We start from the raw sequence: 27,788 nt of genomic DNA, 5'->3' as shown, positions 1-27,788 counted from the left end.
GGGGTTTGCGGCTAACGGCGAACCTCGTGTCTTGAGCCGCCGGCCCCCACCTCTTTATATAGCGCAGTGCGACGGAGGCCCACCAACCACGTAGGGTTGGGCGCCCCCGATCAAGGCGCGTGACCAAGGCCCAATAGGCCGTTGGGCTTATTGGTTGGGAGAACAATCTAACAGTGGCATCTGAATGACGGACACTGCACAGATGGATTGGGATTTAGCCCCTTTTATTTGAAATCATTGTCATGTGTCTGTTTTGAGCAACCTTTATTTTAGTTCTTGCCACTAGTCAGTTATGGAAATGATAAGCCTAGTGGTTCAGTGCGTCTTAGGGAAATGATAAGTACTGCAGTACCCCTGTCCACTATGATCGTCTATTGGGTGTCTTGGCCATACTTGCATACAGTCGAAGGCATGAATCGGCCCTTACTCATGGCCTCAGTTATGGCGGCTTGGTCTTGCGCTTCGTGTGAAAAAAGTTATATCTTATTTAAATTGTCTTGGGGCCGTTTGGATCCCTAGAATTGAATTTATTCTAATAATTACAATTTAGACATATATTAATTAAGCTAATATAATTGTATATAGAATATATTTGTATATTTATTGTTAGGCATACAAGAGATATATTTATATGTTGCATTTCTATTGTAGAGAAGTAAGTTGAAAAGTGTGCTATAAGTTGAAGAGTAGAATTATAGCATAGTGATTTATATAATTTATTTCTATCTCACATCCTATGAATTTGAGATAGACTTATTTGTGAGTTTGAGAAAGTTATAGAATGTTAAATTTCAAGTCAAATAGCATAATCCATTAAGTAGATTTTAATTCCTCCAAAATGAAGGGACTCAAACAGCCCCTTGGAATAAATATTTCGAATCCTTACATCTGTGGACGTTGATACTGGGAGTTGGAGAGGGAAAAGGAACTTTCAAAACGCTCTTGGTACAGAGGACATGCAATTTGGTGGTTACAAATGTCTTCCGGGACAGATTTCTTGAACGAACATTTTGTACTCTCGATTTCCTTGCTCAGATTGCCAGGAAGCTGAGGTTCCGCTCAATCATTGTGGAAGCAAGTAACTTGACAATCCAATCGATGCCGGACGCAGAACTTACATACTTCTTGCAAACAGTCCAACGAGCCCAAGACATCAGAAGGTCATAGTACTGCACTCATCCCTGACTTCTGCAAAGAGATCGGAGTTCATGGACCGCTCTCCACCACTCGGTAACATGGTGACAATCATCTTCCCCTTGTTCTCGTCCTTGCCAGCAATCTAGCAGGCAGCAGGCTCACGAAAATCAGCATATTCATAGTACCAGAGCAGCCTGTTCAAATCCAAGAGGAGTACACCACTTGCTGAGATTCGAGCATTTTACCTTCAGGCAAGCAGCGACGTTTGCACCGGAAGATATGCCGACAAGTAGCCCCTCCTCCTTGGCCAGCCTTCTTGCCATCACCATGGCTTCCTCTGTGCTCACCGTCACAACCTCATCGATGATTGAAGTGTCCAGGACTTCGGGTATGAAACCTGGCCCCGTGCCCTGGATCTGGTGTTTCCCTGGCGCACCACCTGCTCAGTATAACAAATGTGTTATCATGTATACATAGACAGAAAGTTGGGTTATTTGTGAAATTACTGCATGAACCAGTTGTTGGTTTATCTGTCCAGTTCTCTCAAGCAAGTATAGATAGCTGAAATTACAGAGAGGTCACGTGGTTACCTGAAATTACAGCACTTTCTGCAGGCTCGACGCACACTATATTTACTGATGGATTTTTCATCTTCAGGTACCTTCCTACGCTTGTCAATGCGCCTCCTGAACCAACTGACGCCACAAAAACATCCACTTTGCCTGCCGTGTCCTTCCATATCTCGGGTCCTGATGTTTTCAGAAAATGACCACATCAACTGTATCAATCTATGATACCCAGGACTAGTTTCCAAGACAAAGTGGATCTTAACTGAAGATAAAGTTACAGTTGTTATTGCAAAGATAGCCTTTTTCTTGCGTCAAAAAAAAGAGAGACTTTTTTTTTCCTGATATTAGTACCAGTCCATTTGAAGTGTGCCTCTGGATTTGCTGTGTTAGTTGCTTGATTCAGAAAATATGAATTTGGTATGGTCTTAAGCAGCTCTTCCACCTTGTTGACCATTCCATCATACCCAACTGCAGGATCTGCAGCAAATGAAAGACAAGCATTACTTAGAGCTTACTACTGGAAATTTAACCTGAAAATGTTCTGTAAGAGAAAGAACAATCTATAATATAACTAGGAAAGCACAAAAAAGAGGAACAAATGTCAGGGAATTCAACAGAGAATATCATTGAAGTAAAAATACTGCATGAGGCACTTCTTTCCGGGTTATTTTTATTTCTAGTAGCCTGAGATCCTACTTCTCACCTGTTAGTACTACTTCTGCGCCCAAAAATCTTAACAGCATCTGTTTGTCAAGTGAATACTTAGCCAGCATAACAGCAATGAACCTGTAGCCTTTCTGTGTTGGATATAATATGGGTTTGGCCCATATAATATTTAATAAATCAAATAAAACTCTATGGTACGTAACATTAAACATTGTATGGTTTAATACCATACGGGATTTTGACTGAACGTTGACTCAGCTTATATGATTGGAAATTATTCATCTTAATTGAGAAGCTGAGAAAATGACATAGGCGTGTCACACGCGCGCGCCGTTGCCGCCGGCCGGGCCGTGGGCCGTGGCGAGGCGGGCATAGCCAGTCTTTTGCCACTTAATCCACATAATCACGAGAGTTACTCCTTTTGATGATGGAGGCGAACTGATTGCATCAGTTACCGTCCTTTACGCTTCCGCTTCCCCGTCTCCTGGGATTCTCCGTTGCCCTTCTTCCTTCCTGTCGTAGCCATATATCCGTAATCCTCCATCAGTCTAGATATCCGTCTTCCGCAACCGCTCCCAAGAGAAACCACATCTCAGCAGCCCTCTGGTTTTCCCGTCCCGTACCTCTGCGTGCACGGAGTAGCGGGAGAGCAGGTGCCTCCAGAACCCTCGCCCGCCTGAGAACCTTACACGGGGTGTGCGGTGATTAGGTTTTTGGGGAGCGATCCGCGACTGCTCGTCTACGTACGTCTTCTTCTCGGTGATTGACTATGGAACAGCAAGGCGTCTTCTTTCTAGTCATCCGTTCGTGGGACTGCACTGCCAACATCGTCCTGCATCGACTGTGGTCCGCGACTTCGAGCAACGCACTATGTCGACTAGTGCGAATGGAGCCTTCGTTGCCCTCAGCATGGGACTCTCCGCTGGGTACACTCTAATCTCTATGATTACTGTACTCGCTTTTACTGTATTCATCTGTATGTCATCTCTGCATGTTGTAGTGTTCGTTAGAGATATACACATGTACATATATGCCGTCACGAACTTGTTGATGTTATATTTTTGGATTAAATTGACAATGAAAATGCCTAATTATCTAACAATCCAAAAACCTAATCTTAGGCAATTTTCTGTCGGTGGTTTTGCTGCTGTTTTGAAGCTAAATAATTTTGATGGCAAGAATTTCATGATATGGCGTGCCAAGATGGTATTGTGGTTAACTGCGATGAACTGTTATCACACCACACAGGGAAAGCCTGAACAGTTTACTCCTAAGGAGGAGCAAAAGTTCTTGGCTACCGATAACCTGTTTTGAGGCGCCGTGATTAGTGCACTTCATCTCAAGTATGAGAAAAACTACATATCTTGCACATCAGGCAAAGAGTTATGGGATGCTCTTGAGGCAAAGTTTAGAGTTTCTGATGCTGGTAGTGAGCTATACCTTATGGAGCAGCGTATGACTACAAAATGGTTGAAAACCGTTTTGTGATCGAACAGACTCATGAGATACAGGCGCTAGCAAAGGAACTAGAACATTTCCCATATTTGTTGCCCGACAAGTTTGTGGCCGGTGGTATAATCGCTAAGCTGCCACCTTCTTGGAGGGATTTTGCTACTTCTCTAAAACATAAGAGACAAGAGTTTAGCGTGGCTGAGCTTATTGGATCTCTTGATGTTGAGGAGAGGGCGAGAGCAAAAGACAACCGTGGAAAAGAAGTTGAGTCTTCCGCTGCCAATATGGTACAGAAGAAAAACTCATTTGCATCCCATAATAAAAAAGAAGAAAATACAAGAGAACAACAATGCAAAGCCTAAGCAAACTGCATAGTTCAAGAAGAAAACTAACAAGAAAGGTGAATGTTGCTTTATTTACGGGAGTGATGAGCATTGGGCTAGTGCGTGCCCAGACCACAAATATAAGCAAGAAAAGAAATCAGCAAACGTGGTGATTAGCGAGACTGGAGGAGGAACATCTGGGTATGGTAATTCTTTACCTTTTGTTCTTTGAGTTTGTCTTTCACCTGTATGGTGGATGGATAACGGTGCTAATATCCATGTGTGTGTTGATGTTTCTTTGTTTACTTCCTATCAGGTCGGCAGGATTGGAGCCTTGCTGATGAGAAATGGTTCGCATACGCGTGTTCTTGGTGCTGGTACGGTCGTTCTGAAGTTTACTTCGGGAAAGACGGTGCTATTAAAGAACGTGCAACATGTCTTCTCCATCAAGAAGAATCTTGTTAGCGCTTCTCAGATGTGTCGCGGTGGCTTTAAAATTATGCTTGAGTCTAATAAGTGTGTTGTGTCAAGACATGGAACATTTGTTGGAAAAGGTTATGATTGCGGAGGCTTGTTCCGCTTATCTTTGCTTGATGATATGTGTAATAAAGTGGTGAACAATGTTAATATTTTGGATGAGTCGAATATATGACATTCACGACTGTCATATTAATTTTGGCTATCTCACGCGGCTTGCAAATCTAAATTTAATCCTGAAATTTAACTTAGTCAAAGATTCTAAGTGCTAGGTGTGTGTGCAATCGAAGCAACCGTGCAAGCCTCACAAGGCTGCTGAGATGAGGAACTTGGCACCATTAGGACTTATTCATTCTGATTTATGTGAAATGAATGGCGGATTGACTAAAGACGGTAGACGATACTTCATGACATTTATAGATGATTGTACTAGATTTTGCTATGTGTATTTATTGAAAACTAAAGATGAAGCGTTGCATTATTTTAAAGTCTATAAAGCTGAGGTAGAAAATCAACTTGAGAAGAAAATTAAGCGTTTGCAGTCCGATCACGGTGGAGAATATTTCTCAAATGAATTTTTTGAGTTTTGCACGGTGTATGGAATTATTCATAAGAGGACACCACCATACTCACCACAGTCCAATGGAATTGTAGAGAGAAAGAACCGCACTCTAACTGATTTGGTTAATGCCATGTTAGAGACTGCGGGGCTATCTAAGGAATGGTGGGGTGATGCTATATTGACAGCATGTCATATCCTGAATTGAGTGCCCACAAAGAACAAAGAAATTACACCATTCAAGGAATGGGAGAAGAAGAGATTAAATCTCTCTTACCTACGAGCTTGGGGTTGTTTGGCAAAGGTGAATGTGCCAATAAACAAAAAGCAAAAGCTTGGACCAAAGATTGTTGATTGTGCCTTTCTTGGTTATGCTATTTACAGCATGGGTTATAAATTTTTAATTATAAATTCTAGTGTTCCTGAGATGGCTGTTGATACAATCATAGAATTTAGAGACGCTACATTTTTTGAGAATGAGTTTCCTATGAAAAATGCACCTAGCACGACTGGTCATGAATCTATAATTCCCCATGAGCATGAAAATTTTACTCTGATAGAACAAATTGAGGAACCCTATATGCAAAATCCTGAGGAGGATGACACTATAATCACCAGAAAGAGTAAGAGATAGAGGACTGCAAAGTCTTTTGGTGATGACTATATTGTGTACCTCGTGGATGACACACCAACGACCATTGAAGAGGCATATTCCTCTCCTGATGCTGACTTATGGAAGGAAGTAGTACGGAGTGAGATGGATTCTGTTATGTCTAATGGAACTTGGAAAATAGTTGATCGTCCCTATGGGTGCAAGCCTATAGGGTGCAAATGAGTGTTCAAGAAAAAACTTAGGCCTAATGGTACTATCGAGAGGTACAAGGCAAGGCTTGTGGCCAAGGGTTATACTCAAAAGGAAGGTGAGGATTTCTTTGATACTTATTCACCGGTTGCCCGATTGACCACAATTCAAGTTTTGCTTTCCCTGGCAGCCTCTTATGGTCTCATCGTTCATCAAATGGACGTTAAGATAGCTTTCCTAAATGAAGAGTTAGAGGAGGAGATCTATATGGATCAGCCGGATGGGTTTGTAGCAAATGGTCAAGAAGGTGAAAGCTCTAGTTTGGTTTTTGTTAATTGATGAAATCCTAAGTGCTAACCTAGTTTATCAAAGTGATTATGAGATAGGTAGCACTACTCCAAGTGATGAAGCAATGGCAAAGATCATGATGATGGTGATGGCATGGTGTTGATCAAATGCTTGAACTTGGAAAAGAAGAAAGAGAAAAACAAAAGGCTCAAGGCAAAGGTAAAAATAGTAGGAGCCATTTTGTTTCGGTGATCAAGACACTTAGCGAGTGTGATCACGTTTAGGTTAGATAACCGTACTATTAAGAGGGGTGAAACTCGTATTGAAATGCGGTTATCAAAGTGCCACTAGATGCTCTAACTCATTGCATATGCATTTAGGATCTAGTGGAGTGCTAACACCCTTGAAAATATTTGTGAAAATATGCTAATACATGTGCACAATGTGATACACTTGGTGGTTGGCATATTTGAGCAAGGGTTAGAAACTTCACTGGTGGAGTGTCCACCCATAGAGTGCAGATAGTCCGACGGTGCCACCGGCGCCCTAGACAGAAAAGACAAGGGGTTCACAGAGTGATCGGACGCTGGTGGTGTAGTGACCAGATGCTAGGTTTAGAGTTCGGTCAGTAGCAGCAGTGAGCACGCGTCTTGGTCTTATGACCGGACGCTGGTGCGAAGAGTGACCGGACGCTGGCAAGGTGCATCCAGTCAATGCTGACATACGCTGACGTGTGGTGCACAGTGGAGACATTGAGTGATCGGACGCTGGGTGAGTCCGGTCGAGCATGACCGGATGTGTCCAGTCATGAAAATTCACGTTTGGAACCTTACTGGAAATGACCGGACACTGAGGTCCAGCGTCTGGTCACTTTGTAACTGACGCGTACGGTCATCAATTGACCGTTGTAATCGGGCGATCGGCGTTTGAAGCTGATGACACATGGCGCACATCGCATGATCGGACACTGAGGTCCAGCGTTCGGTCAATCTGACCAGAGCGTCCGATCGGCACATGTTCAGTGCAGTGAGGAGCCTAATGGCTCTATTTCATGGGGGCTTCTATTTAAGCCCCATGGCTGGTTCAAGCTCACTCTCTTGGCTATTTGCATTGACATAGCAACCTTGTGAGCTTAGCCAAAGCCCTCCCACACATCTTCATCATTGATTCATCATCTTTGTAAGATTGGGAGAGGATACAAGTGAATTGCTTGAGTGATTGCATCTAGAGGCACTTGGTATTCGTGTTTTGCTATGGATTTTGCTTGTTGCTCTTGGTGGTTGCCACCACCTAGATGGCTTGGTGCAACGGTGGAGGATTGGCATGAGTTGGTGATTGTTCGTGGCCATCTCTGGTGATTGTGAGGGGATTTGTACCTTCCCGGCGGAGCGCCGAAAGGTAACTCTAGTGGATTGCTCGTGTCATTGAGTTACCTCACTTGTGGGTAGGTTCTTGCGGTGTCCAATCATGTGGATGAGGTTTGTGCAACACCTCTTAGCCATCGAACCACCAAGTGTTGGTCGACACAACGGGAACGTAGCGTGTTGGCAAGCACGTGAACCTCAGAAGAAAATCGGTTGTCTCTTGCCATTTGGTATTCTCCCGATGATTGATTTAATATTCACCTTGTGATTGGTTCACTCCTCTACATGGTAGTATAATCACCCTACTCACTCATTTATATTCTTGCAAACTAGTTGTGGCAAGCTCTTTAGTGTAATTAGAATTGAGAGCTTGCTTTGTTATTTTAAGTTCATCTGTTGGAGCTCTTTAGAGTAGCAAGATTGAGAGCTCTTAGTGAGTAGTAACTTTGCAAGTTGTGTACCTAGGAATCATTGCAACTAGAATTGTTGGATAGGTGGCTTGCAACCCTTGTAGAGCTAGAGCAAGTTTGCTTTTCACTTTTTGTCATACTAATCAAATTGCTCTAGTTGATTTGTAGATTTTTAAATAGGCTATTCACCCCCTCTAGCCATATTAGGACCTTTCAAGTGGTATCAGAGCCGTGGTCACTGTTTGATTGAAGGCTTAACAATCTCGGTGTTAAATTATGGCTCAAGTTGTGTTCAACCATGTGGGGGGCAAACCACTGTTCTTTGATGGCACATGCTATGATTACTGGAAGAGAAAGATGAGGATGTATCTTGGTTCAATCAATGATCAAGCATGGGAAGTGACCGAGAATGACTATGCTATCATTGATCCCAATGATCCCACCAACCAAGATAGGATCAATAAGCAATGCAATACAATAGCTCTCAACACCATATACAATGCCATTGATTCCAAGGTGTTTGAGCAAATCAAGGATTGTGAAAGAGCAAATGAGGTGTGGAAGAGATTGGAGTAAACATATGAGGGCACACCGGCGGTGAAGAGGGCCAAATTGTATATCCTTAAGGATAAATTGACAAGCTTCAAGATGAAGGAAGATGAGAGCATTCTGAAGATGTTCCATCGTTTGCAAGTGATTGTCAATGATTTGAAGGCATTGGGAGAGAAGATCAAGGATGATGATGTTTGAAGTGACCTAATATCCGTGAAGGGAAATCCACAGAGTTAAAGTGTATCATGACCGTTGTAGATCATAATATCCAAATTCCAGTCGAATACCACATCCATACAATGATAATATCAGAGTACAAATAGTGCGGAATTACATAATTTATTACATCGCCGCTTTGGCAGAATCAAAAGTAGCATTCATTCAGAACAGCTTGAAGATAAGATCGCCAAACTTGAGCATAAGAACGAACCCCTCAACTGTCAAACTCTTTGGAGCTATACTCCTCAGCAGGACCTGTGTGCCAAAATTTATTAGTACAATTTGTACTGGCCACTCCCAACCTATGAGCATTGCTTTGTGGAAATTGGATGCAAGTTGGATATAATCAAAAGGAACCTATAAGGCTAGGGTTTCCTATGTATTATCATATCAAGTATATAATAGTAGTTGGTCAAGTTTTAACACCATTCCCACACACAATCCACCCTATCCCCATCTAGAGCCAGGTTTCGATACTGGGATCAATATACCATCATCTTCATATCATCACCATACCATCACTCAGTCGATAGGCCAACTCCCTCTCGGCACTGTCTCATGGCCCGTAGCCCCTGGCTATGACCGACACTCTCTCACGGGGGAAGAAGAGAAGGACTCATCTCACTATCTAGTTTAAGCGAAACCCAGGAAAGGTCCATAGCCGACAAGTCAGCATATGTATCGATCGATCAACCATACACTCTGTAGAGGTTTCACATAACCACAAGATCTGCCTTCTTCGCTGACCGTTGTCAACTAGGCTGATTCCAGCCACTTGCTAGCCTAGGATAATGCCACTCTACCATTCAGCCCTGGTACACCCCCAAGTTTAGTCTAGGTGGCTAAAATTGTGAGTCATGAGCCAGGTCCACAAGGTCTCCATGAAGTCTTGGAAGGGTGTGGGGGGAAATCCTCCGCGCCCCGTACCTCCTTGCACTGTCCGCTATCAACCTAGCAGTAGTGGCAATATCCTACCAAGTAGTCCGGTCGTCCCGCACCATATAGGGAGAGTGGTACGTAAGGCTTCCCGGTGAATCTGAGTACTAGTAAGTCCTTAGGGATGACCAAGCCAGAATGTCTTCATCAGGGTTTCCCATTTACCATGCCACCATAGCACCTCCACCCCGGGCTCCTCCCATCACAGGTTCACACCCAGGACCACCTCATATACCATTTACCCACCATAGGTATCCATTCTAGGGGTGCCTAGGTAGCACCCCACGGTAAGACTTGCCCTAGGCTCGTCGTATACTCCAACTTGGTCGACACAACCCTCACCCTCCATGCACCCAAGTCACACATGCAGCACTCTCCCCATAGTCCAGATAACTCTAGTTTCCACCATGCATCAATGTAGTACAAGCGTAGTAGAAGTATAAGCAATGAAATATAGCAGCAAGCATGTGTCTAGCCTAATAGTAGGGTAAGCAAGGGTAAGGTTGTGTCAAGGTAAAGGCCATCAAGTAAGCATACTACCATGCAAGTCCTATCATAGTGTGAGTATAACAATAAAGTAAAGCAATAGCAATTCTATATGAGCCATGCGTAATAGGTGCTACAAGGTTGGACGGGATGTGGCACCTTCAGTGAAGTCATCTTCGTACTCCTCACATTACTCTCGGTCCTTGTCTGTCTGGTTCTCCTCCGAGTCTGCAAACGATCGCATTATAGTCGCGTTAGCGATGTCTATAGAATAGCACAAAAAGCGATGAAAATTGAAAAGAGCCAAATGCACTCAAACATGGGTTCATTGCGTAGAGCTTGATTTTTGATGAATTTTGGTCCTAGTCTTGTATTTTTCTGAGTTCGTATGAATTAGTTATGAATTTCTGAAGTTTTAATCATTTCTAAAAATGGGAAAAAAGGCTGAATTAATATTGTGCTGACACGTGTCACATTCCTATTGGTCCATGTGGCATGCTGACGTCAGCATGATGTTATCTACATCATCAGCTACTGACATGTGGGGTCCACATGGCGGTGTCACTAACATGTGGCTTCGGTCAATGGTCAACATTTGACCGGTCAATGGTCAATACAGGCCGGGTCCAAACTGGGCCGGTTGGGCCTAGATACGGGCTGGGCTTTGCCTGCCATGTGGCGCGCGCTAGTACGGCCACGTTGTCATACTGGGCCACTAACGGGCCATGGTCCATGGGCACAGGTGAGGCGCGGTTCATGGTGAACCTACCTGCGTTGGTCCATAGACCGCAGAGCCGGTCTATGAAGGACTTTGACCACTTACTCCTTCCTAGGGTTTGGTTCACGTGCACGATGTGGTCGTGGTCGGAGCTGCTCGGCGGAGCTGCTCGGGGTCATGGTCGGCATGGTCGTGGTCGGAGCTGCTCGGCGGAGCTGCTTGGGACGTGGTCGATGTGGTCGTGGTCGGTGAGGTCATGGTTGGAGCTGCTCGGGACGTGGTCGACATGGTAAAAATCCCCTTCTCTTCCCCGACGGGGCTCCCGCTGGCGGTGAGGTCACCGACGAGCCCCCGTGGTGGTGCTAGTGTCCGATTAGGGTAGGCAATAGCTTCCCCATGCCATGGCGACTATGACGGTGGGGTCAGGGCGATGGCTAGGGCTTCCTAGGGCTCTAGCCGTGGTGAACGGTGGTGTGGGTTCATCGGCGTGCATGGATAGGGCTGCAGTGGTAGCGAGAGCCCAGTTGGAGGAGCGTGTGAGCTCTACGTTGCTTCTACAGCCATGGTGGGAGTGTTGGAGGAGCTCCTAGTGCTCCCAGTGGCTTTGGCCACGGTGGTTGGGGCAAAGCAGAGACGATGGCGCTCCGACGAGGTGTGGTGCGGCAATGTAGGGCTCCGGTGGGCTTCTTCCTTGGCTAAGGTGAGCGTAGTGCATCTCTCGTCATGGCAGAACCAGTCGGGTGTCAATGTTGCCTTTACCGCAACGTAGAAGACATGGTGGTCTCGCCATGGTTGTGCTCTCAGCCATGGTGAGTGTGTCCGTGTAGGTGCGCTCCTGCTCTGATGTACAACGTCATGGCTGGGGTCCTCCTTTTTGACTGATGGCAGCGCGCATGGCGTGTCCTAGGTCTCAGCAAGCGTGGCCATGGCGGTCTCCCTAGCTAACTAGTTGGGCTAGGTCAGAGCTCGAAGCTTCAGCAAGGTTTCGATCATGGTGGTGCACGTTCCATTTGGCTAGGGAGGTGGTCTCAGCAAGATGGCTCACCGCAGGGTTCATGGCAGTAGGATGGCGGTGTGGTGGTGAGGCGAGGCCGTGATGAGGTGATGCAGTGCCGTGCCGAGCAGCTACGTCGCTATAGCTGATCGGGGCGGTGCTCCTGGCTTCGGTGAGGTCCTCCCCATTGTGGCTTCCTTCTCCTCCTTGCTTCTCCCTCCTCCCTCTCTCATGGCTTGATGCTGTGTGGTGCTGTGCCACCAGCGGCGGTGGCAAATGGGCTGAGGGTTAGGGCTCATGGACGTTGGCTTTTATAGCCGAGCTCCAAGGGCTCCAATGGTGGACGGTGATCGACCGGTGGTGATATATGCAGCGCATCCGACGGCCCACGTGCGGTAGCGTAGGCACGACACAAGGGGAACAAGGTCATGCGATTTGTGTGACTCTGGGCCCGTGCCTGCCACGCTGGTCAGCTCTCGGTCGCGTGGTGGAGAATGCGTGGGCGAGAGGAAGAAGATGCTACTATGCTAACAAGCGGGGTCGGGTCGTCAGGCGCTTGGCGCAATGTGGCTACGTGCTACGCGTGATGGCTAACGAGCGGGCTCGGCTTGTCAATGGCTGTGCGCGTGCGGGCGGCGATGCTGGGCCAGCTTCATGGGCTACGCACGTGAAAGCGCAGGCAAGGCTGGTTCGCAAGGCCAAGCAGGCCTGGGCTGCTACTGCCCCCTCTTCTTTCCTTTCTCTTTTATTTGTTGCCAATTTGGTTAGGGTTTATCATAATATTAAGTAAGTTAGTTAAATATCACAAAAGGCAAGAGAATCCAAATCACAAGTGGGATTAAGGATGCATGCATGATTTATTTATTTAGGAATTTAATTAGACATGTGGCATAAAACCAAACTATGCTTATGATCTTAACCTAGTTGGGTCACATCCAATCCAAAACTAGGGTTAGGCTTCTATATATGTCACTCAACATCACATAGGGCTAACACAAAAATTTTGTAGTTGTGATTTTTGGTGTGTGGATTTTTGGGTTGTTACAGTCCTACCCCCTTAACAGAATCTCGTCTCCGAGATTAAAGCATAACGTACTCTTCGAAGAGGTAAGGGTATCATAGCTGGAGGTCAGACTCTTTCTCCTATGTTGCTTCTCTCTCAGTGTGATTGCTCCATTGGATCTTGCACATAGGAATAGTTTTGCTTCGGGTCTCTTTGGTATCTCTACCCAGAATTCAGATAGGATGTTCTTTATACTCGAGAGTGTCTTGAATGTCAAGTGTATCAGTTGGAACTACTTCATCGGGCACTCTCAAACACATGCGTAACTATGAGACATGGAATACGGGATGTACACCCGCCAATTCCTTAGGTAGCTCAAGTTTGTAAGCGAGCTTTCCAACCCTCTTGCAAATTTTGTATGGGCCGACAAATCTAGGGGCAAGCTTTCCTTTCACATGGAACCTGATAGTCCCACGTAGTGGGGATACCTTGAGATAGACAAAGTCTCCCACATTGAACTCAAGTTCTCTTCTTCTTTTGTCAGCATAGCTCTTGTATCGACTTTGAGCAATCCTCACATTCTCCTTCACTTGAGCAATTCCTTCTTCTGCATCTTGGATCTTAGCGGAATCAAAGAACGATTTTCCCCCGATTGAGACCACATCAAAGGTGTCTTACATGGTCTGCCATACAGTGCTTCAAATGGCAACATCTTGATACTGGCTTGGTAGCTGTTGTTGTAAGAGAACTCTACATAGGGTAGGCATTTCTCCCAATTAGAGCCATAATTCAGTACACTAGCACAGAGCATGTCTTCTAATATCTGATTTACTCATTCTGTCTATCCATCTGTCTATGGGTGATAAGCGGTACTGAAATCAAGTTTGGTTCTAATGGACTTGTGCAGAGCTTCCTAGAATCGGGACACAAACTGAGGACCACGATCAGATACAATACTAGAGGGAGCTCCATGCAGTCTGAGAATATGCTCAACATATAGATCTGCTAATTTTTTGGCATCGATTTTGGTCTTAACTGGTACAAAGTGAGCAATCTTGGTCAAACGATCAACAATCACCCAGATGGAATCATTGCCTCTCTGTGAATGGGGCAATCCAACTATGAAATCCATGGATATGCTGTCCCATTTCCACTTGGGAACATCAAGAGGCTTTAACAATCCTGCAGGCCTTTGATGTTCAGCCATGACTCTATTACAGGTGTCACATCGTGCCACATGTCCCGCAATGTCTGTTTTCATGCCTTTCCACCAAAAGTGTTTCTTCAAGTCTTGATACATCTTTGAACCTCCAGGGTGAATACAGTACTTAGAATCATGGGCTTCGGACATAATTTCCTCCCGTAGTGCTGGATCAGAAGGTACACAGATCCTGTTCTTGAACCAGATGGTTCCTTGTTCATCTTCATGGTGGTTGATCTTGTAGCCTAGTTTCATTAGACCACGAAGATATTCAATCTCTTCACAATTTTTCTGAGCTTGACAGATGTGATCTATAAGATCATACTGTATGCGGAGCTCATTCTACAAGCCATGCGGTAGTATCTCAAGTTGGAAATCTTTAATCTCTTCCTTGAGCTCGCAATGTGCTACTCTCAATACCGCCAAACTTCAGCTTGATGTGCGGGTTAAGTCCCTTGCGGTAATAGTATAGCTTCTCCTTCTCAGAGTTCACAACATAGGAAGGTGCATAGCATAGAAGATTGGTGAAATGAGTAGTGTACTCAGTCACCTTGTCCTTTCCCATCTTGATGTTGCGGAACTCCTCAGCCTTGGCCTCCATGATACCCTTGGGAATGTGATACTCAGTGAATGCTTCGGCGAACTCTTCCCACGAGATGTTGGCAGGGTCCTCATGGGAATCACTGAAACTGTCCCACCAGGCACGTGCTGCACCTGTGAGCTGGTGTGTGGTAGCTCCAACACACTCATCGTTGGTGAAGGTGGTGAGGTCGAGCTTCTTTTCCACCTCCTTGAGCTAGTCATCGGCTACAAGCGGGTTAGGGTCGGTGCCATCATAGGTAGGTGGCCTTAGCTTCAGAAATCCCTCTAGCTTCCTTTGGAAGTCATTCTGCTACCCTCCCTGGTGACGGTTTGCTCTGTCTACAAGAGCTACAAGAAGCTGGGTCTGTTGCGCCATCACCCCTGCCAGGGTCGGTGGTGGTGGTGGCGGAATGTTCTCCTCATCAAGCAGCGGGGTATTCTCTAGGTTGAAGGGTATCCCTCCATGGCCATGGCCACGGTTGTTGCCACCATGCCCCCCATTTGTCTCGACGGGTTCGGGGGTGGGCACACGCCCTTAGTTCATTAGGCGAGCAGATCGGTAGTTCAGCATCTACAACACGGATCATGGGAATTTTAGTGTTTGTGACCTAAGTGCTTATAATTTAGTATGATTACATGATTTTGACGATTTAAAGAAAAACATTTATACTATCCTACACTCATTACAAAGAAGCAATAAGATCCATAAGATGCAATAAGATCCAAAACACTCATTACATGGGTTTTATTACATAGCATCATCTCCAGTAGCTACACTTGGAGACTCGCGAGAATCATTCTACGCATAGTATCTCATATTACATCTCATAAGGGGTACATCATGGGGTATAACTTATGGAAGCCACTGACATGACTCATGACCATGCAGGGTCATCTACTCTAACTCGTACACCGTAGCTGGGATACGACTGTTCTCAATCTCGATCTCCTCATCAAACTTGTGAAGTCGGGACACGTACTTCAAGGCCTCGGCGAGCTCCTCAGTAGGCTTGGCTCTAGGTAGGGTAGGGTAGGCATCTAGGTTGAGGCGAGTCGGGGCTAACTCAAACTCCTCTATCCTAGGCTTCGTCTTGCTATGAATCTCCTTGGGTAGCTGATCCCACATACCCTTCATCTCCCTAAGGCGCTTCTTGTTAGACTTCTAGCAAGCCTACCAGGTCCTCTCACACTTGTCCTGTAGATACTCGTTCTGCCTAAGTGCCTCGATCAGGTGACCCTGGTTGCGTACGGCCTTCTTCCTGAACTCCTCTAGATCCTAAGTCATGGTCTTGTTCTGAGATTGGATTTTTAGCATATCAATCCCCTTGGACCTCTCTCTATCTCCTCTGCGGTTGAACTCGGCCTTCTTGTTGTCCAACTCTCTCTACAACTCCAAGACCTTGCTGTCGAGGTAGCAGTTCATGTTGCCTAGGTCGGCGACTTTGTCCTGTAAGTCTACGACCTTGGTCCTGTGGACTTCTTCACGGCGGTTGAGCTCGTCCTGTAGCTTGGCAATTGTCTCAAGCAGACTAGCTCGCTCCTGTGCTCCCTGCGAGTCTCGCTCATGGTACTCCCATAGAAGGGCCTGGTCCTGATGTCTCCTCTGCTCTAGCTAGGTCATGAACCTGTCCTGCTCTAGTAGGTGGATAGCCAAGACACGAAGGCATCTATCCTCCTGGGCAAGGATAACTTTGCCGGCTATGAAACTCTGCTCACTAGGGGTAAGGCTGAGGTCGAGGGCCTAGGGAAGTAGATAGAACTCAGTCATCTTTAGGTGCTCGTAGTGGTCCCTCATCACTCTGTGAAGTGCCTTGTGTGAGATAGCTCATAGTCCCTCCTTGATTGTGTCCTCTATAGTCAATTCGGTGAAAGCTAGGACAGAAGGTAAGGTAGTGCTAGCTGGGAACTCGACTGAGGTGACAATCGATCCTTCGATTCCTCCTTCCTAAGCTGGCTTCCCGGTGTAGGTGACCTTGACAAGCTCGTCAGGGACTCCTATCGTGATGAGAACTCGGCAGAGGGTCTGTGCAAAACCCCCGAGCTCACGCAGGTCGAAGGTAAGCTTGGCGTGGTCTAGAGGTAGCGGTCCTAGAGGTGGCCAGTCGACGTTCATTACCATCTGTGAGTTTATAAGGAAACAGGTGTTAGCAGGTCAGTAAATAGATAAGCCTTGCATAAAAGTAAATGCAGGGTCGGTATATAACTGAAAGAAGGGTTGTTCACGTCCTATTCTATCGTCCATTTCTTAGGGTTTCATCCTATGGTCAAGTATGGCTCTGATACCAACTGAAGTGACCTGATTTCCACAAAGGGAAATCCATAGAGTCGAAGTGTATCATGACCGTTGTAGATCATAATACCCAAATTCCAGTCAAATACCACATCCATACAACGATAATATTAGAGTACAAATAGTGTGGAATTACATAATTTATTACATCACCACTTTGGCGGAATCAAAAGTAACATTCATTCAGAACAGCTTGAAGATAAGATCACCAAACTCGAGCGTAGGAATGAACCCCTCAACCATCAAACTCTTCAGAGCTATACTCCTCAGCAGGACCTGTGTGCCAAAATTTATTAGTATGATTTGTACTGGCCACTCCCAACCTATGAGCATTGCTTTGTGGAAATTGGATGCAAGTTGGATATAATCAAAAGGAACCTATAAGGCTGGGGTTTCCTATGTATTAGCATATCAAGTATATAATAGTAGTTGGTCAAGTTTTAACACCATTCCCACACACAATCCACCCTATCCCCATCCAAAGCCAGGTTTCGATCCTGGGATCAATATACCACCATCTCCATATCATCACCATACCATCGCTCAGCCGATAGGCCAACTCCCTCTTGTCACTGTCTCATGGCCCATAGCCTCTGGCTACGACCGACACTCTCTCATAGGGTAAGAAGAGAAGGACTCATCTCTCTATCTAGTTTAAGCGAAACCCAGGAAAGGTCCATAGCCGACAAGTCGACATATGTATCGATCAATCAACCATACACTCTATAGAGGTTTCACATAACCACAAGATCTACCTTCTTCGTTGACTATCGTTAACTGGGCTGATTCTGGCCGCTTGCTAGCCTAGGATAATGCCACTCTACCATTCAGCCTAGGTACACCCCAAGTTTAGTCTAGGGTGGCTGAAACTGTGAGTCATGAGCCAAGTCCACAAGGTCTCCATGAAGTCTCGGAAGGGTGTGGGGGGAATCCTCCGTGCCCCGTACCTCCTTACACTATCCGCTATCAACCTAGTAGTAGTGGTAATATCCTACCAAGTAGTCCGGCCGTCCCGCACCATATAGGGCAAGTGGTACGTAAGGCTTCCTGGTGCATCTAAGTACTATAAGTCCTTAGGGATGACCAAGCCAGAATGTCTTTATCAGGGTTTCCCGTTTACCGTGCCACCACAACACCTCCACCCTAGGCTCCTCCCATCACAGGTTCACACCCAGGACCACCTCATATAACATTTACCCACCACAGGTATCCATTCTAGGGGTGCCTAGGTAGCACCCCACGGCAAGACTTGCCCCAGGCTCATCGTATACTCCAACTTGGTCGACACAACCCTCACCCTCCATGCACCCAAGTCACACATGCAGCACTCTCCCCATAGTCCAGATAACTCTAGTTTCCACCACGCATCAATGTAGTACAAGCATAGTAGAAGTATAAGCAATGAAATATAGCAGCAAGCATGTGTCTAGCCTAATAGCAGGGTAAGCAGGGGTAAGGTTGCGTCAAGGTAAAGGCCATCAAGTAAGCATACTACCATGCAAGTCCTATCATAGTGTGAGTATAACAATAAAGTAAAGCAATAACAGTTCTATATGAGCCATTCGTAATAGGTGCTACGAAGTTGGATGGGATGTGGCACCTTCAGTGAAGTCGTCTCCATACTCCTCATAGTACTCTCAGTCCTCGTCCATCTAGTTCTCCTCTGAGTCTACAAATGATCGCATTATAGTTGTGTTAGCGACGTCTATAGAATAGCACAAAAAGCAATGAAAATTCAAAAGAGCTAAATGCACTCAAACATGGGTTCATTACGTAGAGCTCGATTTTTGATGAATTTTGGTCCTGGTCTTGTATTTTTCTAAGTTCGTATGAATTAGTTATGCATTTCTGAAGTTTCAATCATTTCTGAAAATGGGAAAAAAGGCTGAATTAATATCGTGCTGACACGTGTCACGTTCCTATTGGTCCATGTGTCATGCTGATGTTAGCATGACGTTATCTACATCATCAGCTACTGATAGGTGGGGTCCACATGGCGGTGTCACTGACATGTGGCCCCGGTCAACGGTCAATGTTTGACCGGTCAATGGTCAATACAGGCTGGGTCCAAACTGGGTCGGTTGGGCCTTGATACGGGCTGGGCTTTGCATGCCATGTGGCGTGCGCTGGTGCGGCCACATCGTCATATTGGGCCACTAACGGGCCATGGTCCATGAGCATAGGTGAGGCGCGGTTCATGGTGAACCTGCCTGCGTTGGTCCATAGACCGCAGAGCCGGTCTATGAAGGACTTGGTCCACTTACTCCTTCCCAGGGTTTGGTTCACGTGCACGATGTGGTCGTGGTCAGAGCTGCTCGGTGGAGTTGCTCGGGACATGGTCGGCGTGGTCATGGTCAGAGCTACTCAGTGGAGCTGCTTGGGACGTGGTCGACGTGGTCGTGGTCGGTGAGGTCATGGTCGAAGCTGCTCGGGACGTGGTCGACGTGTTAAAAATCCCCTTCTCTTCCCCGACGGGGCTCCCACCGGCGGTGAGGTCACCGGCGAGCCCCCGTGGCAGTGCTAGCGTTCGATTAGGGTAGGCAATAGCTTCCCCATGCCATGGCGACTGCGACGGTGGGGTCAGGGCGATGGCTAGGGCTTCCTAGGGCTCTGGCCGCGGTGAACGATGGCGTGGGTTCATCGGTGTGCATGAACCGGACTGCAGTGGTAGCGAGAGCCCAGTTGGAGGAGCGTGTGAGCTCCATGGTGCTTCTATGGCCATGGTGGGCGTGTTGGAGGAGCTCCTGGTGCTCCCAGTAGCTCCGACCACGGTGGTGGTAGCGAAGCGGAGACGGTGGTGCTCCGACGAGGTGCGGTGCAGCAACGTAGGGCTCGAGTGGGCTTCTTCCTTAGCTAAGGTGAGCGTAGTGCATCTCTCGTCATGGCAAAACCAGTCGGGTGTCAACGTTGCCTTTACCGCAACGTAGAAGATGCGGTGGTCTCACCATGGTTGTGCTCTCGGCCATGGTGAGTGTGTCCATGCAGGTGCGCTCCTGCTCCGATGTACAACGTCATGGCTGGGGTCCTCCTTTTTGGCTGATGGCAGCGCGGACGACGCGTCCTGGGTCTCACCAAGCATGGCCATGGTAGTCTCCCTAGCTAACCAGTTGGGCTAGGCCAGAGCTCGAAGCTTTAGCAAGGTTTCGATCATGGCGGTGCAAGTTCCATTTGGCTAGGGAGGTGGTCTCAGCAAGATGGCTCACCGCAGGGTTCGTGGCGGTAGGATGGCAGTGTAGTGGCGAGGCGAGGCCGTGATGAGGCGATGCAGTGCTGTGTCGTGTAGCTACATCGTTGTAGCTGATCGAGCGGTGCTCCTGGCTTCGGCAAGGTCCTCCCCGCCGTGGCTTCCTTCTCCTCCTTGCTTCTCCCTCCTCCCTCTCTCTTGGCTTGACGTTGTGTGGTGCTGTGCCACCAGCGGTGGCGGTGAACGGGCTAAGGGTTAGGGCTCATAGACGTTGGCTTTTATAGCTGAGCTCCAAGGGCTCCAATGGCGGACGGCGATCGGGTGGTGGTGATACATGCAGCGCATCCGATGGCCCACGTGCGATAGCGTAGGCATGGCACAAGGGGAACAAGGTCATGTGATTTGCATGTCCCTAGGCCCGCGCCTGCCATGCTAGTCAGCTCCCGGTCGCGTGGTGGAGAATGCGTGGGCGAGAGGAAGAAGATGCTACTGTGTTGACAAGTGGGGTCAGGTCGTCAGGCGCTTAGCGCGATGTGGCTGCGTGCTACGCGTGATGGCTGACGAGCGGGCTTAGCTTGTCAGCGGCTATGCACGTGCGGGTGGCGATGCTGGGCCGGCTTCGTGGGCTACGCACGTGAAAGGGCAGGCGAGGCTGGTTCGCAAGGCCGAGCAGGCCTGGACTGCTGCTGCCCCCTCTTCTTTCCTTTCTCTTTTATTTGTTGCCAATTTGGTTAGGGTTTATCATAATATTAAGTAAGTTAGTTAAATATCACATAAGGCAAGAGAATCCAAATCACAAGTGGGATTAAAGATGCATGCATGATTTATTTATTTAGGAATTTAATTACACATGTGGCATAAAACCAAACTATGCTTATGATCTTAACCTAGTTGGGTCACATCCAATCCAAAACTAGGGTTAGGCTTCTACATATGTCACTCAACATCACATAGGGCTAACACAAAATTTTGTAGTTGTGATTTTTGGTGTGTGGATTTTTGGGTTGTTATAATGTCTCTCATTGATTCTTGATGTGCCTACCTCTAAGATTTGAGATATTGAGATTGCTCATCATAAGAGGAGGATTGAAGGAGATTACCCCCAACCAAGTACTAGGTTGATATCGTGACACAAGAGATATACCATGTGGAAAGGGAGGGGGATGACAAGGAGGATAAGAAGGAAGAAGATGACAAGAAGAAGAGTGTAGCATTTAAGGCTAGCTCATCATCATCCAAGAACAAGGGTAAGTCAAAGAAAGAATCAAGTGATGATGATGATCTTAGTGACATTGATGATGAAGCCATGGTTCTATTTGTGCGCAAGATGGGCAAATTCATGAAGAAGAAGGGCTATGGTGCAAGAAAGAGAAGAGATCACACCAAGAGCAAAGAGTATGTGAGAAGATGCTACAATTGCAAGAGCCCCGATCATGTTGTAGCAAATTTTCCCTACAATAGTGATAATGATGAAGATGAGAAGAAGAAGCACAAGAAAGATAAAAATGAAAAGAAGGAGAAGAGAATGACCTTCCAAAAGAAGAAGAAGGGTGGAGGCTATGTAGTCACTTGGGATAGTGATGGTTCCTCGGATGGTGATAGCTCTAGTGATGATGACAAGAAATATATCAAGAGAGCACTAGCAAGTATCGCCATCAACAAGAAGCTCTCCATCTTCGACACTCCATCAACATGTCTCATGGCAAAGCCTACCAAGGTAAATTATGATGAGAGTGATGATGATGAATGTGAAAGTAACTCTTGTAGGAATGATAATGATGATGATGAGGATGAGGAGTACAACAAGGAGGAGCTCTTGGACATATGTGAGCAAGTGCATGCTTGCAATGAGATGAAGAGAAAGGAGTACAAAGAATTATGCAAGAAAGTAAAATTTCTTGAGTAATCCTTTGATGAGATCAATGCTACTCATGAGAGGCTAATGGAAGCCCATGAGAAGCTTGGCAAAGCTCACTCTAAGCTTGAAAAGGCTCACTCATCTCTCATTGAGCAAGTCAAAGTGGAGGAAGCCAAGAAGGAGCAAGTGATCATATCATGTGATGTGGGACTAACATGTGATCTTATTGATGAGTCCATTTTAGTTTCTCCCACTAACCCCTCTTGTAGCACTACCACTTCTACTTCATCCTTGAGTGATGGTCTCCCTTGTGATACCTCACTAATGGTGGAAAATGAGACCCTCAAAAAGGAGGTGAATGAGCTCACTCATGCCTTAGGCAATGCCTATGGTGGAGATGCCCGCTTGCTAAAGTGCTTGGGTAGCCAAAGATTTTCTCTCAACAAAGAGGGATTAGGCTATACCCCTAAGAAAGGCAAGGCGTCCTTTGTTACTCCCAAAGATAGCTTTGTGAAGGGAAATGGTCGGTTTTGCAATAGATGCAAGCAAGTTGGGCATATAGAGCAAAATTGTAAGATTAACAAGAACAAGCTACCTAATGTATCCTCAATTAAATTTGATTCTTGTTACATGCTTTTTAAGGGTGGCCAATAGTGTGAAGGCTAAGTTCATTGGTACACCAATTGTGGGCCCAAAGAAGAAGGCCATTTGGGTACCAAAGACCTTGGTAACTAACCTTCAAGGACCCAAGCAAGTTTGGGTACCTAAAAGGAATTGATCATCTTTTGTAGGTCAATTATAAAGCCGGAGGAAGGCATTGGGTGCTTGATAGTGGGTGCACACAACACATGACCGGTGATCCAAGAATGTTCAATTCAATCAATGAAAACAAGAGCAATGGGATTGATAGTATCACATTTGGTGATAATGGCAAAGGCAAGGTCAAAGGGCTTGGTAAGATTGCAATATCCAATGACTTGAGCATTTTCAATGTGCTACTAGTAGAGAGCTTGAACTTCAACCTATTGTTGGTAGCTCAATTGTGTGATCTTGGTTTCAAGTGCATATTTGGTATGGATGATGTAGAGAGTATAAGTGTAGATGGCTCTAACTTGATATTCAAAGGATTTAGATATGAGAATCTATACTTGGTTGATTTCAATGCTAGAGAAGCTCAATTGTCAACATGTTTGATCACTAAGTCTAGCATGGGATGGTTATGGCATAGAAGGCTTGGTCATGTTGGAATGAAACAATTGAACAAGTTGATTAAGCATGACTTAGTTAGAGGCTTGAAAGATGTCATATTTGAGAAGGATAAGCTATGTAGTGCATGTCAAGCCGGAAAGCAAGTTGGTAACACATATCCTAAGAAGAGCATGATGAGCACATCTAAGGCATTTGAGTTAATGCACATGGACTTGTTTGGACCAACCATATACACTAGCATTGGAGGAAATAAATATGTTGATGATATAATTTTTGGGTCAACAAATCAAGATTTTTGTGAGGAGTTTGGCAAGATGATGGCAAGTGAGTTTGAGATATCCATGATTGGAGAGCTTAGTTACTTCCTTGGTCTTCAAATCAAGCAAATGAAGAATGGCACATTTGTGAGTCAAGGCAAGTATATCAAGGACATGCTCAAGAAGTTTAGAATGGATGATGCTAAAGCTATTAGTACACCAATGGGGACAAGTGGAAGCTTGGATAGTGATGCTAGTGGCAACATGGTAGATCAAAAGATGTGTCGGTCCATGATTGGAAGTCTACTCTATGTGACCGCATCAAGGCCGGATGTGATGTTTAGTGTATGCATGTGTGCTAGATTTCAAGCCTCACCAAGAGAAAGTCATTTGAAGGCAACTAAGAGAATATTGAGGTACTTGAAGCATACACAACATGTTGGATTATGGTATCCTAAAGGAGCAAGATTTGAGTTGATTGGATATTCGGACTTCGATTATGCGGGATGCAAAGTTGAGAAAAAGAGCACATCGGGCACATGTCAACTATTGGGAAGATCACTTGTGTCTTGGTCGTCAAAGAAGCAAAATAGTGTAGCACTTTCAACCACCGAAGCGGAGTATATTTCGGTCGGTAGTTGTTGTGCACAATTACTTTGGATGAAGGCCACTTTGAGTGATTTTGGAATCAAATTCAAGCAAGTGCCATTGCTATGTGACAATGAAAGTGCCGTAAAGCTCACCAACAACCTGGTTCAACACTCAAGAACAAAGTATATAGATGTCCGTCATCACTTCATAAGAGATCACCAACAAAAAGGGGACATTTGCATAGAGAGTGTGGGCACCGAAGATCAACTTACCGACATATTCACCAAGCCACTTGATGAGAAGAGGTTTTGCAAGCTAAGGAATGAATTGAACATAATTGACTTCTCCAATATGTGTTGATGCACCCCCACTATATGACATGCCTCTCCTTTGAGCAAAGCAAGGTAAAATTGATTGACATGTCATCCATCCATCCATTTCTAAGGACTTGTTTAGTGCATCTAGTCATTCCTATCATGTCCTAGGCTTATTCATGAAAATCAAATGAATTTGATGCTTGTATGGTACAACTATTGCTTGTATGCTTGAAATAATCTAGTGGTACCATATGATATGTTTGTGGGCTTGTAAACCTAGTGTTTGATCTATAAAATGAGATATAAGTGTTTAACTCAATATGGTACAAGATAACCCTTATTTGGAGGTGTGAAGAAGCTTGTCCTTGGATCAAACCGAGTTAAATAACTTTTGCAAGTAATCTAGATTGAACCAATTTAGGAAAATGATCCTCACTTCACATGGTTTCATCCCAACCTATCTAAAATTTGAGCCCTCTTTTGTGCTAATTATTGACAAAGGGGGAGAGAAATGCACAAAGATAGTAAAATAGATAGGGGGAGCAAACAAATGAAATGACATTGTAAGGGGATCAATCAAATTGCACACAAGAAGTAGGGGGAGCAAGCTCATAAACTTGTATGATGCATTTGAATGTGCATTTCATATATTTGCTTGCATGGTACAAGTTCTCAATTTCAATATCCATGCTTGTGTGGTGTATGCTAGTTGTAGGTTTGAATGTTGAAAGGAAAAACTAGCATGCATAGGCTAAAGTAACTAGATCTATGTTCATTCTATAGAAACTAGACCCTTGCTTGTAATATTGATCTCATGGGGTATTCTAGTTTTTGTGTATATCTAGTTACTAATGGTGTTAAGGATGGTATATTGGTGCACTCCGATTGGTATCATGCTTCAAAGGTCCATCTCTTATACCTTAGCATTATTTGGTAGACATTGTCTCCTATATTTCCCATCTAAGCATATGTGCAAGCTACAATCCAAACTCTTAGCACATATGTAGGGGGAGAAATTGCTACCATTTGGGATTCATGAAACTTGTCCATATCCTTTACACATGGTAAATATGCTTGGGCAAGCAACATGGATTCAATTAAATTTCAACTCATATCTTTGTGAAAGGGTTGTCATCAATTACCAAAAAGGGGGAGATTGAAAGCTCTAGTTTGGTTTTGGTTAATTGATGAAACCCTAAGTGCTAACCTAGTTTATCAAAGTGATTATGAGATAGGTAGCACTACTCCAAGTGATGAAGCAATGGCGAAGATCATGACGATGGTGATGGCATGGTGATGATCAAATGCTTGAACTTGGAAAAGAAGAAAGAGAAAAATAAAAGGCTCAAGGCAAAGGTAAAAATAGTAGGAGCCATTTTATTTCGGTGATCAAGACACTTAGCGAGTGTGATCACATTTAGGTTAGATAGCCGTACTATTAAGAGGGGTGAAACTCGTATTGAAATATGGTTATCAAAGTGCCACTAGATGCTCTAACTCATTGCATATGCATTTAGGATCTAGTGGAGTGCTAACACCCTTGAAAATGTTTGTGAAAATATGCTAACACATGTGCACAAGCTGATACACTTGGTGGTTGGCACATTTGAGCAAGGGTTAGAAACTTCACCGGTGGAGTGTCTGCTCGTAGAGTGTGGACAGTCCAACGGTGCCACCAGCGCCCTAGATAGAAAAGACAAGGGGTTCATAGAGTGATCGGACGCTGGTGGTGTAGTGACCGGACGCTAGGTTCAGAGTCCGATCAGTAGCAGCAACGAGCATGCGTCTCACTCTTGTGACCAGACACTGGTGCGAAGAGTGACCGGACGCTGGCAGGTGCGTCCGGTCAATGCCGACATACGCTGACATGTGGTGCATAGTGGAGACATTGAGTGACCGGATGCTGGGTGAGTCCGGTCGAGCATGACCGGACGCGTCTGGTCGTGAAAATTCGCATTTGGAACCTTACTGGAAATGACCAGACGCTGAGGTCCAGCGTCCGGTCACTTTCTAACTGACACATTCGGTCATCAATTGACCGTTGTAATTGGGCGATCGGCATTTGAAGCCGATGACATGTGGCGCACATCGCATGACCGGACGTTGAGGTACAGCGTCCAGTCAATCTGACCGGAGCGTCCGGTCGGCCCATGTTCAGTGTAGTGAGGAGCCCAACGGCTCTATTTTGTGGGGGCTTCTATTTAAGCCTCATGGCTGGCTCAAGCTCACTCTCTTGGCCATTTGCATTGACATAGCAACCTTGTGAGCTTAGCCAAAGCCCTCCCACATATCTTCATCATTGATTCATCATCTTTGTAAGATTGGAAGAGGATCCAAGTGCATTGCTTAAGTGATTACATCTAGAGGCACTTGGTATTCGTGTTTTGCTGTGGATTTTGCTTGTTGCTCTTGGTGGTTGCCACCACCTAGACAGCTTGGTATAATGGTAGAGGATTGGCACGAGTTGGTGATTGTTCGTGGCCATCTCCGGTGATTGTGAAGGATTTGTACCTTTCCTGGTGGAGCGCCAAAAGGTAACTCTAGTGGATTGCTCATGTCATTGAGTTACCTCACTTGTGGGTAGGTTCTTGTGGTGTCCAATCATGTGGACGAGGTTTGTGCAACACCTCTTAGCCACCGAACCACCAAGTGTTGGTCGACACAACGGGGACGTAGCATGTTGGCAAGCATGTGAACCTCGGGAGAAAATCGGTTGTCTCTTGCCATTTGGTATTCTATCAGTGATTGATTTAATATTCACCTTGTGATTGGTTCACTCCTCTACACGACGGTATAATCACCCTACTCACTCATTTATATTCTTGCAAACTAGTTGTGGCAAGCTCTTTAGTGTAATTAGAATTGAGAGCTTGCTTTGTTATTTTAAGTTCATCTAGTGGAGCTCTTTAGAGTAGCAAGATTGAGAGCTCTTAGTGAGTAGTAACTTTGCAAGTTGTGTGCCTAGGAATTATTGCAACTAGAATTGTTGGATAGGTGGCTTGCAACCCTTGTAGAGCTAGAGCAAATTTGCTTTTCGCTTTTTGTCATACTAATCAAATTGCTCTAGTTGATTTGTAGATTTTTAAATAGGCTATTCACCCCCCCTCTAGCCATATTAGGACCTTTTAGAAGGCAAGGTGTGTAAATTATTAAAGTCATTATATGGCCTAAAACATTCTTCCTAAGCAGTGGCATGAGAAGTTCGACAGAACTTTAACATCTGCTGGCTTTGTTGTGAATAAAGCTGATAAATGTGTATACTATTGGTATGGTGGGGGTGAAGGAGTCATTTTGTGCTTATATGTTGATGACATACTGATCTTTGGATCTAGCCTCAAAGTGAT

At 45.5% G+C, this 27,788-nt stretch overlaps 1 protein-coding gene across 1 annotated transcript in view; it reads right to left on the bottom strand.

The window, feature by feature from the left end:
• Nucleotides 1–855: 855 nt before the first annotated feature.
• LOC136529328 (cysteine synthase-like) overlaps nt 856–27,788 on the bottom strand; it is a 30,004-nt gene continuing 3,071 nt past the window's right edge. Inside the window, exons 4-8 of the mRNA XM_066522406.1 lie at nt 2,410–2,503; nt 2,058–2,183; nt 1,728–1,886; nt 1,383–1,576; nt 856–1,279 (exon numbers count right to left, since the gene is read on the bottom strand). Of these exons, the coding sequence (XP_066378503.1) occupies nt 1,154–1,279; nt 1,383–1,576; nt 1,728–1,886; nt 2,058–2,183; nt 2,410–2,503 (699 nt within the window). The 3' untranslated portion in view covers nt 856–1,153. The remainder of the gene's footprint in view (nt 1,280–1,382; nt 1,577–1,727; nt 1,887–2,057; nt 2,184–2,409; nt 2,504–27,788) is intronic.

Source organism: Miscanthus floridulus, chromosome 19 (assembly GCF_019320115.1).
Source record: "Miscanthus floridulus cultivar M001 chromosome 19, ASM1932011v1, whole genome shotgun sequence".
Classification (NCBI taxonomy): Eukaryota; Viridiplantae; Streptophyta; class Magnoliopsida; order Poales; family Poaceae; genus Miscanthus; species Miscanthus floridulus.
Note: the sequence above shows the minus strand (reverse complement) of the source record. Positions and strands in the feature narration are given on the sequence as shown.